Here is a 16867-nt window from a genome sequence, read left to right as displayed (position 1 = left end):
AACAAATATGAAAGGATAATAAAACAAGCTAAGAAAATTCTAAAGTAGAAACCTACAAATACCATATCATAGGTTTCAGACAACACACTCCTAAGAAAGACTAAGAAATCCATATAAGAAAAGTCAAAAATAGCAAACTACATATCCCAAATCATCGGTTTCAGTCAACACACACCAACGAAAGACTAAGAAACCTAGCTCAGAAAAGCCAAAAATAGCAAACTATTCATCCCAAACTATTGGTTTCAGACAACATTCACCTACGAAATACTAGAAAACCTTAGCTCAGAAAAGCCTGAAATAGCAAACTATACATCCCAAATCATAATTTTCTGACAACGCATACCTATGAAAGGCTAAGAAATCCAGCTCAGAAAAGTCGAAAATAGCAAACTACACATCCCAAATCATAGGTTTCAGACACCACACACCTATGAAAGACTAAGAAATCCAACTCAGAAAAGTCAAAAAAGCAAACTACATATCCCAAATCATAAGTTTCACTCAACACACACCAACGAAAGGCTAAGAAACCTAGCTCATAAAAGCCTAAAATAGCAAACTACTCATCCCAAAGTATTGGTTTCAGTCAACACACACCTACGAATGGCTAAGAAATCCTGCTCAGAAAAGCCTGAAGTAGCAAACTACACATCCCAAATCATAGGTTTCAGACAACTCACATCAACGAAAGACGGGTGCTCGGGGAGAGCCTTTGTGGGTCTGTGGGTCCTTTGTGGGCGGAGGGTCCTTTGGGAGCTGGGGGGGACGTTGGGGGCCGGGGGGTGGGGATTGGGGGGCGGGGGATGGCTTTGGGGGGTCTGGGTGGGCCTTGGGGTGCCTGGGGGACATTTGGGGACCGGTGGAGGGCCTTTGGGGCGCCGGTGGCCCTTTGGGAGCTTGGGGGGCCTTTGAGCGTCCGGGGGGGGCCCTTTGAGGACCAGAGGAGGGCCTTTGAGGGTCTGAGGAGGGCGTTTGGGGGATTGGGGCTCTATGGGAGCTTGGGGGACGTTTGAGTACCGGGGGCTTCCTTCGGGGTTGGGGTGGGGGATCGGAACCCTTTGGGGTTGGGGTAGAGGACCTCACAACACTGTTCAAATGGAACTTGTGTATTATAACGACCACACTCAAAACCTCTTCTAAAACCCTTTCTAAAATCTTCTTTCAAAATGTCTCTAACGGTTTCGCCGAAATAATCCCATAAAATGGATAAAACCGTTTCGCCCAAATAATCCCTAAACGTAATTTCAGCGTGTTCCTTTTGTATGGCATCTGTGTGCTAACGCATTTCAAATTTCTAGGAAACCCTTTCCTACGTTAATCTCTTCATCTCATAAATGTTCCTAGCTAAACTATTAGGGTTTCGTTAGAATATCAATTTATCTCTCTGACTTAAAGCTCCGTGAAGCCGTATTTAAAAATAGAATTTCTATCTCTTTAGACTCCCGCATAATTCCAAGATAACAAGTGATGTCAATTATAATTCCTGACACTAAAGATCAATGAAGCCCTATTTGAAAATGGAATATTAATTTTTCTCTCTGTCCTAAAGAATGTTTATCCCTCAGACCTAAGATTAAAGAAGCCTTAATGTTTCATAATTCCCCACCTCGTGAATCAATAATGTCCCCTAGCGATTATGTAAATCAATTTCTCAGGTTAAGCTAACCAAAAAACAATGAAGACATGTTTGTTTCATAATTCTCCCCTTCGTGAATCAATAATTTCCACTTCGATTATGTAAATCACAGATTAAAGAAGCCATGTTTGTTTCTTAATTTCCCCTTCGTGAATCAACAACTTCCCCTTCGATTACGCAATCAATTTCTCGGAAATTCACTTCCCCTTCGATTACGCAATCAATTTCTCGGAAATTCACTTCCCCCTCGAGTCCTAGATCAATAACATTGCTCCCGTTAGAATTCAATGCGCAGGTGCAACCTTCGTCCCGGAGCTATTACACACAGAAACATCAAATAAATCGACCTTGGAAAAAGAGGTCATTGACCCCATTAACCACGTGTTCTCCCTAATGGCTCTATGCCCATATATGGTGTGCTGTCAGTATTCTATGCCCATATTTGGTGTGCTGTCACGAGTCAATAAGGCCCTTCTACTGCCAAATTCAAAAACGTTCAAAAATTAAATAAAAAAACAAGTTTTTTTAACTGAAAGTAAGGAACGACGTTAAAACTTAAAACGAACAGAAATTATTCCGTATATGAAAGGGGCTGTCCCCTCCTCAACGCCTCGCTCTTTACGCTAAAGTTTTACTTTCTCACAACTCTTTTTTTAAACAATGAAAAACTTCAGCGTAAAGAGCGAGGCGTTGAGGAGGGGACAGCCCCTTTCATATACGGAATAATTTCTGTTCGTTTTAAGTTTTAACGTCGTTCCTTACTTTCAGTTAAAAAAAAAACTTGTTTTTTTTTTATTTAATCGCGAACATAAGACAATAGCCGTTTTTCACAGTGTTTATACCAGACAATCAGCTTCGGCTTGCTGGGAAACTACATTATGGCTATATTTTAATTAAATATGTCGTTGGTATTTTGGTTAGGTTGTGTTACGTATTTAATATAATGTGCTCCGGGCGGTCCCCTTCCATAATTCTTTGTTGTAGTTCTCATAATTTTGTTACTAAAGTATTGTATTTACATCATATTTTGTTTTATTTCATTAGCATTCACCAAACTTCACGTCTCGATTGCGTATTATATAACACATAAGTACCAACCTTTGTAACGTGTGTTTATATATTAAAATCACATTAATATTAAAATCACAGGGATATGCCGCTAGAAACAAATTAGAAAAATGAGTGCTGGTGGGGCAGGCACTTACGTTGGAGTGAGGGGTCCTGTGGCCCTCCAGAACCCTAAGTTTCTCGGCAAGTTTTGTTAAGATATTAGATATTTTTACTATCCCCCCCCCAAAGAAATGCTTCGTGTGTTTCCGTATACCTATTGCATTCCTCTAATTCAAGTCTTGTTGCTCTTGCCCTCACCAAAAAACTTTTGCTTTGGTCTTCATCGGAATCCAGATGCAGGTTTATCTAATCCTTCGCTATTGAAGCTCATAAAATTGTTTTTGATGGATAGAGTGCATCTCTCTCCTCATTTAGGATTCGTAATCGGACTGCGCCAGAAGCAATTCCTGTTTCCAATAAATTACCTAAATGGGGTGACAACTATAATGTTTTAACTTTGAATGCCTATGTTAATACCATGGGAAGTGGGCGGGTAAGATCTTAGTGGATTTAATCACGAATATTAGCTGTTTGGAATGGCCTTTCATGTTTGGAATGGCATGATGTGTGTGCAGATTGCTTTTTTTTTCTGCTAGATATTTCTGCAGTTTTCTTCAGTGACTGCAGGCTGCTTGCATGAATATTTAAACCAAGCAATTCCATCATGTTACATTATTGCCTCCCTCTTCTGGCTGTAGTCGGCAGCTCGTATCTTTAACCCTCGCATTGCGTAACCATGACACCGGCCAACTCGATTTTTCCGCTTCTTTTTTTGTGGTATTTTATGGGATTTCTATGGGTTGTCCATTCTCATGATTCCAAGATTTTCCCGAATAATTCATACGTTTCTGCAAGGGTACATCTAGGGATTTTTTGTTTGGGGGGAGGTACAATAAAAAAACTTTAAAATTCGAATCAAAATTTTCTTTATATGCCTTTTTGTTACGTTTTTACGAGTCGTACAAAAATTTCGGACGGGATCCAATCCAAACCCCCTAATCCGCTTCCTGGATGCGACCATTTCTAGTGTTTCTAGCATTTTTATTATAGTTTGCTATTCCACGAACGAACGAAACCACGAACGAAAGAATCGACAGACGCCCCCAGTCCCTGAACGTTTTCTTTCGGCTGTTTAGAATTACTTCCATTGCGAAAGTGTAGTCAGCTTGAAACCTCATTAGTTGATTTATTCAGCATTCATGTTAACTAATTTTTTAACAGCCTGAAGTAATTATCTACAATCATGCAATGCTGTGAATGTCCAGTAAGCAGCAGCTAATTTTACACTTTGATGTCCATTAATATAATGGTAATTATACCTGGTCATCAGCCGTGGTATGATTTTATGCGTAATGTTTTGGTGAAGCCTAGTAAGTAAATGTGCAGCCTCTGCCCTGTGCTAAACTATCCTATGTTTTACTTTGAATATGTACCGTACGCTAGGGTTTATTACAAGGAAGCGTATGTTTTTAGGGTTGCAACCACGGTCAGTTCCTAAAGGGCTACAATTGCCCAAATCTGGTTGCTACACTGCCATCTTCGGAGCTAAAGTCAAAGACTCGACTTTAATAGTGCTAAAATAGCACTTATGTGCAGCCTCAAGATTTTTAACGTTTATCCAATATTTTCGTCTAGTTTCATATGATCACCCTAATATCAAGTGTTTTTTTTTTCTTTGTTTTCAAATGTAGGCTACCTTTGTCTCGGAAATACAGACAGGGTTGATACCTGTTGTACGAAAGTGCTATTTTAGAATTATTTTATTATATGTAGCTCTGTAGCATGTGCTCAGGGTTACCACCCGTGGCACAAAAGTGCTATATTAGCACTATTACAGTCGATTCGTTCCCTTTAGCCCCGAAAATCGCTGTGTAGCACCCAAATTTGGGCAATTGTAGTCCTTTAGCAACTAACCGTGGTGCCAACCCTTAATAAAGACACTCCCTTGTAATAAACCATAGCGTACCGTGCGTATTCAAAGTAAAACATGGGATAGTTTAGCAAATTATCATACACTTCGTGATTGTACCGCTTTATTTGGCCAATTCCTTTATATTTGCTATAAATCTTTTATAAATTCGGTTATTAAAAGATAGTTATCGAGTCTGAAAATGCGTGAAAAGACAAATATATTAACAAAAGCTGTTGAGGGCTAACAAAGTTTACTTTTCATATGCATACCCGAAGTCGTAGGAGTAAGATTTTGCTTCTAACCAGGCAAGTAGGCTATTAATTATTTGGGAGGAGATGTATATCGCAGAAAAGAAAAAATCCAGCAGAAATAAGGGAATTAAACGGAAAATATAAGAAGCAGGAAATGGTGTAAAAATATTAATGTTTGAGAGGCCAGTGCTCCCCCTCCTTCTGTAAACGGTCTCATGACCTACCTGTATATCGACTGTGGTAATTCAAAAGGCGGTGTGTTGCGTAACATAAATATCGATAGGATAGCAGAAAAAAAAAATTGTTTTGGGTTTGATTGCTGTAGTAGGAGTTGATACTAGGAGTGAGAATGTTTTTTTTCAATCGATAGATATATAATAGATAACAGGCGCGTGAATTGGAGTAGGTATTGTCCCCTACATTTTTGTTCCCCTGACTGACTTTGACTTATATCCCATCCGGCCTTTGTGGCTGTATTGGGGCTTCTTATCTTCTCACTATTCGTTGAATATGGCGACGGTTTTCTTTTCTATCTAGTGCAAGACGCAGGAGTTGGGGGAGGTTCTGGCCATTGAAGTTGTCGCACCATCTCTTGCGAGGTCGTGTGCCATGTACCCATCCTTCAAACGGGATCCCCTAGTTTCTGGAATAATATTTTTTGAAGATTTACATTAAAAAAAATCCCTCTTTGGTATTTTCATTTGACAAATCGAAAAGACAGCAAAATCACCCTTCTAGATTTTGAAAAATATATTTGCCCCCTTCCTATATTTTTTTGAATTATCGCTCCTGATACATATATATTTAATGCTTAACACAAAGAAACAACGGGGTCGTGACTACAAAAAGGAACAAATAATAACTTTTTTTGTCCAAAAATCCTTTGATCTGAAACGAATCACTCATTGACTCCGCATTACTAACAAATAATTCTTTCCTTAAGGTCAGACGATACCTTAAAACTGATTTTTCGTGCCACAGCGTCGGCTGGCCGTCTCAAAGACAAAGAGTCCATTAGACAATTCTCCCAGGGGACTAGCTAGGATTGAAAGCTGTCGAGAATCTGTGGTTTGACTGTGAAACTTACAAAAATGACAGTAAAATTTGCTTTCTTTTTGTCTGTAAGTTTGTCCATCACAACAGGTGGCACCACAGGGAATTCCCAAAGAGGTCAAACTACTCAAATCATAATTCCTTAGATCCTATTTTTCGCCATTTCCGAGGACGTATGCTAGAACATTTTTAGGCACTTCCCTTTCCTGAACTTTAAAAAGAAAGAAATCTCGTTCAGGACAAAGGGCCTTTCAGTGGGCAATGAATAAGGACTATTAATCCCCTTGCCCTCCCTAAATATTTCCTTCTTTCTCCAAGTACTAGAAAGTTGCCCCTCCCTGACAAATAAAACTTGATTCTTCACTTTTTAACTTTGGAAGAATAGGAAGATAGGTCTGCGAACCAAAACTACAATATTGCAAGCTAAGGTGGTGACTGTGGTCAATAAAGGTTCTGGAACATGGGCGCTCCGGAAGAGGGATTTGTTAGATTGTTTCCAGAGTAATTGTTTACGGATTGTTTTGGATACCCCTTTGACTAACCGTATATCAAACAACTGGGTGTACCGAAAATTTGATTATATCCCAGTTTTTAGGGCTATATGAGAGAAAGATCGAGATGGCTAGAACAAATTTTGCTGATGAAGGGGGACAGACTGCCAAAGACTGTTCTTTTCCGTGTTGGGCCAATTGAAAAGCAGGTCGTCCCCAAATGGTTCGGGGTTGTAAAATGGTCGGGGAAAGTTAAAAAAGAAGGGTTTAAAAGAACTTGGAACCTTTTGGCAGGGATAAAGTTCAAAATGCTTTTTGAGAATCAAATAAAATAGCACAACTCTTCAGTTTTGAGGGCATGAGACGTAAATCTAAGTTATACATAAAAAGATGTTACATAACACCTTTTGAAATACAACACCTGACGTGCCGTTTCTAATTCTACTTTACCCTATCTTTGGCAGGGCTGTCCAAATGTTATCATGTTTTCGATGAATTTTTTCTTAAGTTAATTTCTCTTTTTGAAAATAGTTTTCATTTGCCATTTTCTAATTGTTTTGTTAGTTATGAAATAAGACTAATATATACAATCTTTCTGTTGACATTAAAATGTTTCCCAGCATATTTGATCATTATCCAGTCAAGAATTTAAAATTAGTTCCATAGGGACTATAAATTTACGTGACTGGTTTCATAAAGAAGGTTGTAATCTACAATTTTATCTGGGCCGGACTGAAGATAATTAGTAGTTGATAATATCTTTTGTCCTGAATTGTTCTTTTAATTCTTAATGGGGGCTTTCATGATCCTATTGCAAATTAGCCTTAGACATCAATTTTTCTTTTTGTTATTTCTTTTGCTTATTCTTGAGAAAATGTTTTGATCAGCAATTTGATCCGACGACAGAATTTTCAAGACAGGTCCAGTGACAGATCCAGGCCCCCCCTAATGTCGTCAAAAGTAGTATAATTTACTGAATAACCGCAAGTTTGCGTTAAATAAACTTGCTCCTAACGCAAGTTTATCGGATCAACCTATTTTACGCCCCCCCCCCCCTAAAAATGTCCTGGATCCGCCTCTGGACAGGTCTGTGGTCTCAATTTTACTAAAAAAGTAAAATATGTGAAAAGTTTTGAATATAGAATTATAGTTTGAGTTTAATATAGTTGAGCTTTGAATATAGTTTTGAAAGTTTTTCGAATATATGCGAAAAGTTTTTATATTGATTTGCTTTCTATTCCTGTTATTTGTTCATTTTGAGACTTAGTGTCCGCTATTCTTTCTATACTTATTTTATTTTTGGTATTTTCTATTATTTATTTATGGTGTAATTTTTCATTTTCTATGTATTTAAACTTTACGTTAGCCCTGCTCCTGTTTGTGGTAATTTCTGTTGGTTTTAAGTTCGAATTGTTCTATGACTTTATTTCTGCTTATCTTTGATTTTAATATGTCTTTACTTTTCTTTAAAAAGCTGTTTTTTATTAAGAGTGCGTTCCTGGTGGTAATTGTAATTTAATGCGTATTTACTTCAAATTTAAAACAAATATACAGTGAATTTGGAAGGGTTTATTAACTAATTTCTTAATAAGTATTATAATAATTATTAAACTATGAGTATTTGTGATCAGTGATGAGTAAAGTATTAAAATATTAGTGCTAATACTTTAATACTCATTACTTCTCATAAATTCGGTTATTTTGCAATTTGATGATGAATGTGTATAAGTTAATTCACTAAATACGCTAGATAACCGTAGGCTATTCACAGAAATTGACAAAACGAAAAAAGTAAAGAGAAGAAAAACGAGGATAATACGAGGAAAAGCGAGGATAATACGAGGAAAAACGATCACAGAAATGAAATACGAACTTTAACATATTTTATTTTCGATCGTTCCAGCTGTTAATTCGCTCTCATCCGGAACGAGAAAAGGTGCTTGTGTATTATTCAGTACACACTCATGAACAAACCGGTTACGTAGACACAAAACTCATTTAGTTTGCAACGTATAGTAATAAAAGATAGTGTCTGACCATAGATGTTCAAATCAAGATTTGGAATTTGCCACGGACCGAAAATGAGACAATAGGTTTTTCAGGATTTTTTTTTGGGGGGGGGGTCGAATAGATGCGAGTACCTTTCCGTCTTCAATTGCTTTTCAGTCTTATTTGTTTATTTTTTTACTTATTGGGTCTACTATTCTTTATGAACTTATTTTATCTTTGTAGTGATATTTATCATATTCTATTTTCTTTAAATGCATGCAAGCTATGATTTCTCGACTAGTTCAAAGAAATAAGTAGAAATTCTTTTCTTCAGGAAAGTAAGGAGACACAAAGCATTGAAATTCCCTACATGTTAGTCTCAAGCTTGAGATGGATTTTCAAATAGAAAGGTTAAAAATAACATCGTTTCTTAGTGTGGCAGTCGAACTCACGCAAGGTTTCTTTTCTTGGGGGAAGGGGGTTAGGGGGTATGAACGCTCCCCCCCCCAAAAAAAAATATTTGTCCGGCTCGTAAAAATGTAACAAAAATGCATATAACTAAATTTTTGATGCGTTTTTGAAGTCTTTTTATACCCCCCCCCCCCCGAACAAAAATCCTTTTTACCCCCACCCACCCTGAGAAAATCCTAGTTACGGCCCTGATAGCATGTTAACTAACATATCTTTGAAGATATTTGCAGGGAACCAACAAAAGAAAATTGTTAAATTTAAGAAATACTAGTAGTCAAGGCGAGGCCGTATCCAAGGAACGGGGATTAGGGGGCTTAAAACCCCCCGCCTAAAATTTTTGTCTGACTTGTAAACTGTAACAAAAATGGATATAAATAAATTTTCGATGCGTTTTTATATATTTTTGTAACCCCCCGAAAAAATTCTGGACGCGGCCTTGAGTCAGGGATTGTCCATCAGTGTTTATTAACACAAAAAGTCGTCATCTTGCTTTGCCGCTTTGTCTGTTCTGAATATTATACTTCAAGTTTTTCAACTACAATTCGATTTATAAGGGAAATTATCTAACAATAATAGCTTACAATTTTTATTAGCTCGCGGAAACGAAATTGTTGATAAATATTGTTATCTAACAGCGGATGAGAGAAAAACGGTTATGGATAAGGGGTTAAATTCTGTCAGAAATATTTCATCCTTATATACAGAAGAACATTTTATTTATTAGTTAAAAAGTTTCAACTGCAAAAATCGAAATTATTTAAACAAATAAATATGTCTCAATCAATAAATGATATAATTGTGGCTACTACTCATAAAACGGATGAAAATGCTCAAAATTCTACTTAACACACGGTGGGGGGGGGGCTAGGGTTTGAGCCCCCTGAAATTTCTATCTGATTCGTAAAAACGTAACAAAAATAAATATAAACAAATTTTTGACGCGTTTTTAAATTTTTACACCGCCCCTGAACAAAAATGCTGAATACGCCCTTGCTCTGAACCCTTTTAAGTCTTTATACTTGAAAAAAGTGATTTCCTAGAATTTTTCTATCGACATAAATAATTTCTTAGACCAACGGAAAGGTACTCGCATTTCTTGCTAGCTTTTCCGTTTCCCCTGTTTTTGGAAATAAGGCCCGTTTTCTCAGACTCGTACTTATATGTTTGAAATCAGCATAAAAATCCGATTTCCAGTTTTTAGAGTTTCGGTTACTATTTAGTCAGATTGCTCCTTACTTACACTTTGTTACCACGAACTGTTTGAAAGATTTAAACATTAACAATCTTTTAAATTTCAAAAACAGCTACAACTTCAAAGGGAAGCCAAATCTTCTAAGGCTATTTGATGCTATATATTTTTAGCTTGTTTTTCCTGTTTTTTCATGCACGTTTATACATTTTTCTAATTTAATGCCCACAACGAACTAAACTGTATTAGTAGGACAGGTACTTGTGTACTATCCCGAACACACTCAAGAAGTTTGCTTTGTTTGATCTGAGTAAAGCCAGTTTTTCTCTCGCATGTTGTTATAATTAGTTTATTCTTTCGTGAAATAAACTGCGATGCAGGTATATTTTAATTAAATATTTAGATATGGGTGGTTAGGTATCTAATATACTGCGTTCTGGGTTACCTACTTTCCATAACTCTCTGTTGTAGTTTCCATAATTTTGTTACTAAAGTAATATATTTTCATCATATTACGCTAAAGTTTGCCTCTTTCCCACAACTCTATTTTTTAAACAATAAAAACAAACTTTAGTGTAAAGAGCGAGGCGTTGAGGAGGGGACATCCTCTTTCATATATGAAATAATTTCTGTTCGTCTTAAGTTTTAATGTCGCTCCTTACTTTCAGTTAAAAAAAATTGTTTTTTTAACCAAGAGGCGCAAATAGGTCTGAGAAAGGGAAGAAATAAGATTCACTTTTCTCTGTGTGTGTTAGGGGGAAGGAGGAGGTGTCAAAATACAAAACTGTTTTTCATGCTCAAGTTTAAATTTTTCTGTTTTTTTTTGTTTTTTTTTATACAAACGCTAGGACTGATCTTCCCTCAATCTTTAGGAAGATCTTCCTCACATTTAACTGATTCGCTTTGGACTAAAATATTTCACATTGTTGTTGTGTGCTTACTGTTTAGTGTGTTTTGATGTTGCATTGAAGACTTCTGCAAATCTTTGAGAAAACGAGAAATATTGACCCCATGTCTCTCGTTGAAAACTACTCCGCGTGGAAACTGTTTTCTTGCGAGTTCGAGTTTTCTTAATTATTTAATCCCATAGAGAAGAATAAAATATTCTTGAAAGCTGGACTGTTTTAATTTATTCTAGAATCCTTTTTAGGAATTTAATTACGTTCTGTAGGCAACATTTGATGAGGTTTTATGGGGAGTTTCAAAATGCATATTCGTTTTTTCTTTGTCAAGACTGCAGCATAATGGAGAGGACTTTGTTGAATTTTATTGCTTCATTAGCAAAAGCTGTGGGAGAATACGATTTTGCTGAAATTGGTATAGAACAAGGAATGATGACCGAGACATTAAACTTTGGAGAGAAATTAATCATTTGAGGATTTAAGTAAAATATATGAATGTACGCTTCAAGTGGCAGTAGGCTTTTGTAAAATATCTTCAAAAGCCGCGATTTAAATTCCAGAAATTTATTACAAAATTCCTTGGAACAAAATATTTGCCAGTTTTTTGGAGATAAAGCGGGATTGTGTATTGTGGTTTCGAGACTTTTTTTTACCGTGAATCATTTATTTTCGTAAAATTGGGTTAAATATATTGTGTATAATATGACTGTCAAACGCATACATTGAATATGAATGCCATTATAATAGAAAATAACACTTAGAATTTATGTGACCCAACTTAAGAGGACACAGTGTAGGGCTAGTAGGTCACGCTACAGTACTTTTGAGTAAAAGATTTGATCTAGTGTAATGGACGTCCTTGTACAAGTATATCTACTCACTATCAAACAGTTCGTGGTAACGAACTGTAAGTAAGGAGCGACCCGGCTCAATGGTAACCGAAACTCTAAAAAACGGGATTTTGATACCAATAGATACATCAAAAGAATCAGATTTTAATTCTGATTTCAAATATATAAGTTTCATTAAGTTTAGTCTAACCCATCAAAAGTTACGTGCCTGAGAAAATTTGGCTGATTTTCGAAAAAAGGGGGAAAGACCCCCTAAAAGTTATAGAACCTTAATGTAAATTACACCATCATTTTCAGCGTATCAGAAAACCCTACTGTATAGGTTTCAAGCTCCTATCTACAAAAATGTGGAATTTTCCATTTTTTGCCAGAAGAAAGATCACGGATGCGTGTTTATTTGTTTGTTTGTTTGTTTTTTTGTTTGTTTTTGTTTTTTTTTTCCCAGGGGTGATCGTATAGACCCAGTGGTCCTAGAATATCGTAGGAGGGCTCATTGGAACGGAAATTAAAAGTTCTAGTGCCCTTTTTAAGTGACCCAAAAAAATGGAGGGCAACTAGGCCCCCTCCCAAGCTCATTTTTATCCCAAAGTCACCCGATCAAAATTTTGAGATTGCCATTTTGTTCAGCATGGTCGAAAATATTATAAAAATGTCTTTTAGGGTGACTTGATCCCCCAAAGTCCCCAGGGGGAGGGCTGAAAGTTATGAACTTTACTCAATGTTAACATATAGTATTGGTTATTGGGAAGTATACAGACTTTTTCAGAGGAGATTTTTTCTGGTAGGTGGGGGAAGGAGAGGGTCGGGGGCTATATGGAAGGATCTTTCCATGAAGGAAGTTTTCATGGGGGAAGGGACGTTGCTATGAAGGGGGCGCCGGATTTCCCAGCATTATTAAAGAAAAAGATCAGGAATTAAATAAAAAAAACAAGTTTTTCAACTGATCAACTGATTGTGATTAAGAGGTCATTTTTCAAGAACTGGAAAAAATTCGAACATAGTTTAAAGAGCAGGGTATTGACTAGGGGGCGAACCCTCTAATATACGTGTTAAAAATTTATGAATATAGAAGTTCGTGACGTAAGTTAATTCTAAGTTACGTATATTTATTACTAATAAAAACGTTCGTAAATAAAATTAAACAAGTTTCGTGAAAGCCATTTAACCAAATATAATATGCAAATTTTGTTTTAATTATTCATGTACGGTGAGCCAAAATCAAAACCTGCATTAATTCAAAAACGTTCAAAAATTAAATAAAAAAAACAAGTTTTTTTAACTGAAAGTAAGGAACGACGTTAAAACTTAAAACGAACAGAAATTATTCCGTATATGGAAGGGGCTGCCCCCGCCTCCACGCCTCGCTTTTTACGCTAAAGTTTGACTTTATAACAAATCTATTTTTTTAAAAAATAAAAAAACTTTAGCGTAAAGAGCGAGGCGTTGAGGAGGGGACAGCCCCCTTCATATACGGAATAATTTCTGTTCGTTTTAAGTTTTAACGTCGTTCCTTACTTTCAGTTAAAAAAACTTGTTTTTTTTATTTAATCTTTGTAGAATCCATTCTCTGCATTGCCATTCATTGGGACGACAGGACAAATGCATAGGGACATGGTTCGCACTCGTTGTTTGTGGGAAATGCCGTTTGGCTCTGTACATCCATTTGGAAGGTTCAACTGGCGTAAACATCTCAGCATCAGAATAGAGCTAGAAGAGCAGGCTATGGCACCTTTAATGGAAAAGATTGATCGGATATCAGACCTTCTTCTACAAACACATCCACTCATTTCCCTTGTAGAATCCGCTGTCTCTGTACCAGTATTTTTAAGGTGACAAGACAAAGACATAGGCACACAACCTACACATCATTATTTAAAAGGAAAGAGCCATTGAAGAACAGATTTGTTTGACGTACATCCAAATGGAAATTTATACGGATGTAGCAATCTCATTGCTAGAATAAAGCAATCTTAATACTGGAATAGAACCAGTAGGATTTTTAATGTGATACAGTACCTTAAGAATCATTTTACGAGCTTCAGCGGCGGCTGACCGTCGCAAAAACATAGTGCTCGTTAGCGAATTCTTCTGGGTTGCTAGCATAAATTTTCTTCATAGAAGGTTCTATATTTGCATTCGCCCTTTGTCGAGGCGATAGGACGTTGGCACATAACTCATCACGTGATGCAGAAAGCCGATAAAAGAGTAGGCCTACAAAAAAAGTAATTTGTTTGGTGCACTACATCCATGTGGAAGATCCTACAGATTTATAAACCTGATGGTGGTATGGGACTAGCGACACATCGTTCCCCTTTGATGTCCCAGGTGCCGTGAATAGGTTACTTAAAAAATAGTGTATTTCAAGGTATATTTTAGTTAGTGCGAATTCTGGGTATGGAGACTTTTATATGAGATATAATATTTATTAATTAGTTGTTTGTTTTTACCGTAATATTATTAAATAACTGTTATAAATTCTATTGGACATAAATTCAAAAATGTACGTAAACGTATAAAATACACATTCATAGACATTGGAAATGTATCTCTTAAAAGATGTCTACTGTGTGATGAAACTCTTCGCATATTGTAGAGAATTAAAGAGATTTACGTGTGAAAACATTGTTCAACGGTCTGCTGACGATTATCAATGAATTTATCCTCCAATTGCAATCTTACATAATGTAAGCAGATGTTCATCTGACATACCACATGATAAAGATGATATCTGATATTCTTTCTATAAATTGATTCTTGATGGTTTATTCCATCAACGATGATTTTGTTCTTTCTTCTTAAATTTATGAAGGATATATATATATATATATATATATATATATATATATATATATATATATATGTGTGTGTGTGTGTGTGTATGCATATGCGCGTGTGTGTGTGTCAAGAATTTTAATGAGGAATGCTCATTTCATTTCAAGATGACATCCCTACATTTTCATGGCATCCAAAGAATAAATTAAATCTTTTTCTGTTCTTAGAAAAGATCGGAAAACCAAAGTTAGAAACTCTAAAGTAACTCCAAGCATCTAAAGGTAAAAGTCAAATTCAACTTATGATCTAAAAAAGTTCTTACTTTTGAAGGCGTGCTCGACCTTCGGAGTCCTCAATCCTTGGCGATCCCGCCAGCAGTGGATGCTATATTTAAGACTTCGGACGCTGTTACCATCAGCGGTGTTTATATCGATGCACGATGTTCTAGTCAAAGCTCCTCTCATTCATATGTTATCTCAGGTAGCATGCAAGCCTACAACTACAGTGTTGCCACTCGTACAGAAGAAAGAAGGACGGTAACTCCGCCACCCTCTCAACCGGTAAGTAACATGAATTTCGATTTGAGTTTCCAATTTAACAAGGAGATGAAGGTTTATTTTAAAATTAAGCTTTAAAATGAAGTCGTTTAAAACATTTCAACCCTTATCCATTTGCTGCGTGGAATAGTCTAATATCAATTTTTTTAGAAATGCAATTTTACCCAAAAAGAAATATAGACTCGATATTTTGCTTTTCATTGACGGAAAAGAAAGCCTAACGTCGGACTCGAACCTGTACGGAAAATTCCCCTTGGCGGAAAATTACCCCCCTCCCCATTTCCTTTAAACGCATCCGATCAATTTTGTTCAATTTGTTAGCCATTTGGTTCAAAATAGTCCAAAGGTCAAATAACTTTGCCTCCAGGTTTACCCCCCCCCCCGCTTCCAGCCCCTGGAGCAAGAGCTGTAAGCTATACAAATTGTCCATTGTTGATATAAGGTTTTTATGGGAAGGATAGTCTTATAAACTCTGGAGCGGGGCAGATGCCTCAACGGGTTTATGTTAATGCCAAAACATCCCTACTCTCATTGGGCCTTCCAGTAAATAAACAATTAGTTCTAAGGAAGGAAGGGGGTGGAGATAAGAACTGATATCTAATCCATCTTCATTTCTGAGAATATTTCTGGTCTACGTTGTTTTTATTAAAGTAAAGAGTAACATTAAACCCCGAAATTAGCAGAATTTATTCTGGATAGGAGGGGGGCTGCCCCTTCCTCATCCCCAAACTCCCCCTCTTGGTCATAGAAACCTCAGAGGATGCTCATTCAATCTAAAATTGAGAGTTCTGGTCCTTTCTTGTAAGTCGAAAGTGAATTGAGACCGACCAGCCCCTGTCCTAAAACTGTTTTTGATATCTGGTCCTTTTGCCACCCACTATGAGATCTGATCGACATTTTGAGGAACCTATTTTGTACTTTCCCTGTGGCTGCTCAATCTTACGTGTTGGGAAATTATTTGGGAGACAATTTTCCGGGGGGAAACGCCGGCTTCCAAATTAGTAGCACCTATAAAATGGTCTTATTATTCGTTGCGTTTGCTTGTCAAGACTAGGACAATAGCAGGAGGTTATGACTTTGACTAGGAAGTCATATTCTCTCGTATTGATATTTATATCATTGGTCTCACCTATATAAAGATAAAACTTTTTTCTCATCTTGGTATTACCTACTCCTCTGTATAATCGTATTCTTTTGTCCTTGCTTGTCCGCCAAAAGCAGTATGTCTGTTCCGTCAATTTAAGCCACATCCAATGATCATATCTATCAGTGGTTCCACTCCACTAATGTGAGAATAAAGTATCTGGGTGTCAAAAAATAGTAGAATTATTGTAGGATACAATCTGTAAAAAAGTTTAGATGAAGTAGAAGTTCTTGGGTGGTTATCTAACTTCGGCTTAAAGGTTATCAGGATAGAGGGGCCACTGCACTGGTTTCTGGTATATATAAAAAAAAATACAAAAAGGGGTGATAAAAATAACCAATTACAATTTTGTTCGGGGGAGGGGGTACAAAAACTTTGCGAAACGCATAAAAAATTTGTTTATGCGCATTTTGATACTTTTTACGAGTCGGACAGTTTTTTAGGGGGAGGTCCAAACACAGCACCCCCCCCCCCGGGGTACGGCCTTCATTATAAGCTAAAGCTATTTAAGGACACGTATATCTTTCTTAGAGGAT

The 16867-nt window shown here is 36.7% G+C and overlaps 1 protein-coding gene across 2 annotated transcripts in view; it reads left to right on the top strand.

Annotated features, from left to right (window-relative positions):
* Positions 1–16867, top strand: part of LOC148949857 (uncharacterized) — a 239064-nt gene that overhangs the window by 156248 nt on the left and 65949 nt on the right. For both annotated transcript variants that reach the window (XM_089091331.1, XM_089091332.1), the window contains exon 4: positions 14961–15190. In XM_089091331.1, coding sequence (XP_088947457.1) covers positions 14961–15190 — 230 coding nt within the window. The remainder of the gene's footprint in view (positions 1–14960; positions 15191–16867) is intronic.

Source organism: Artemia sp. Qi Xiang Cuo, chromosome 7, assembly GCF_049724085.1.
Source record: "Artemia sp. Qi Xiang Cuo chromosome 7, ASM4972408v1, whole genome shotgun sequence".
Classification (NCBI taxonomy): Eukaryota; Metazoa; Arthropoda; class Branchiopoda; order Anostraca; family Artemiidae; genus Artemia; species Artemia sp. Qi Xiang Cuo.
Note: the sequence above shows the minus strand (reverse complement) of the source record. Positions and strands in the feature narration are given on the sequence as shown.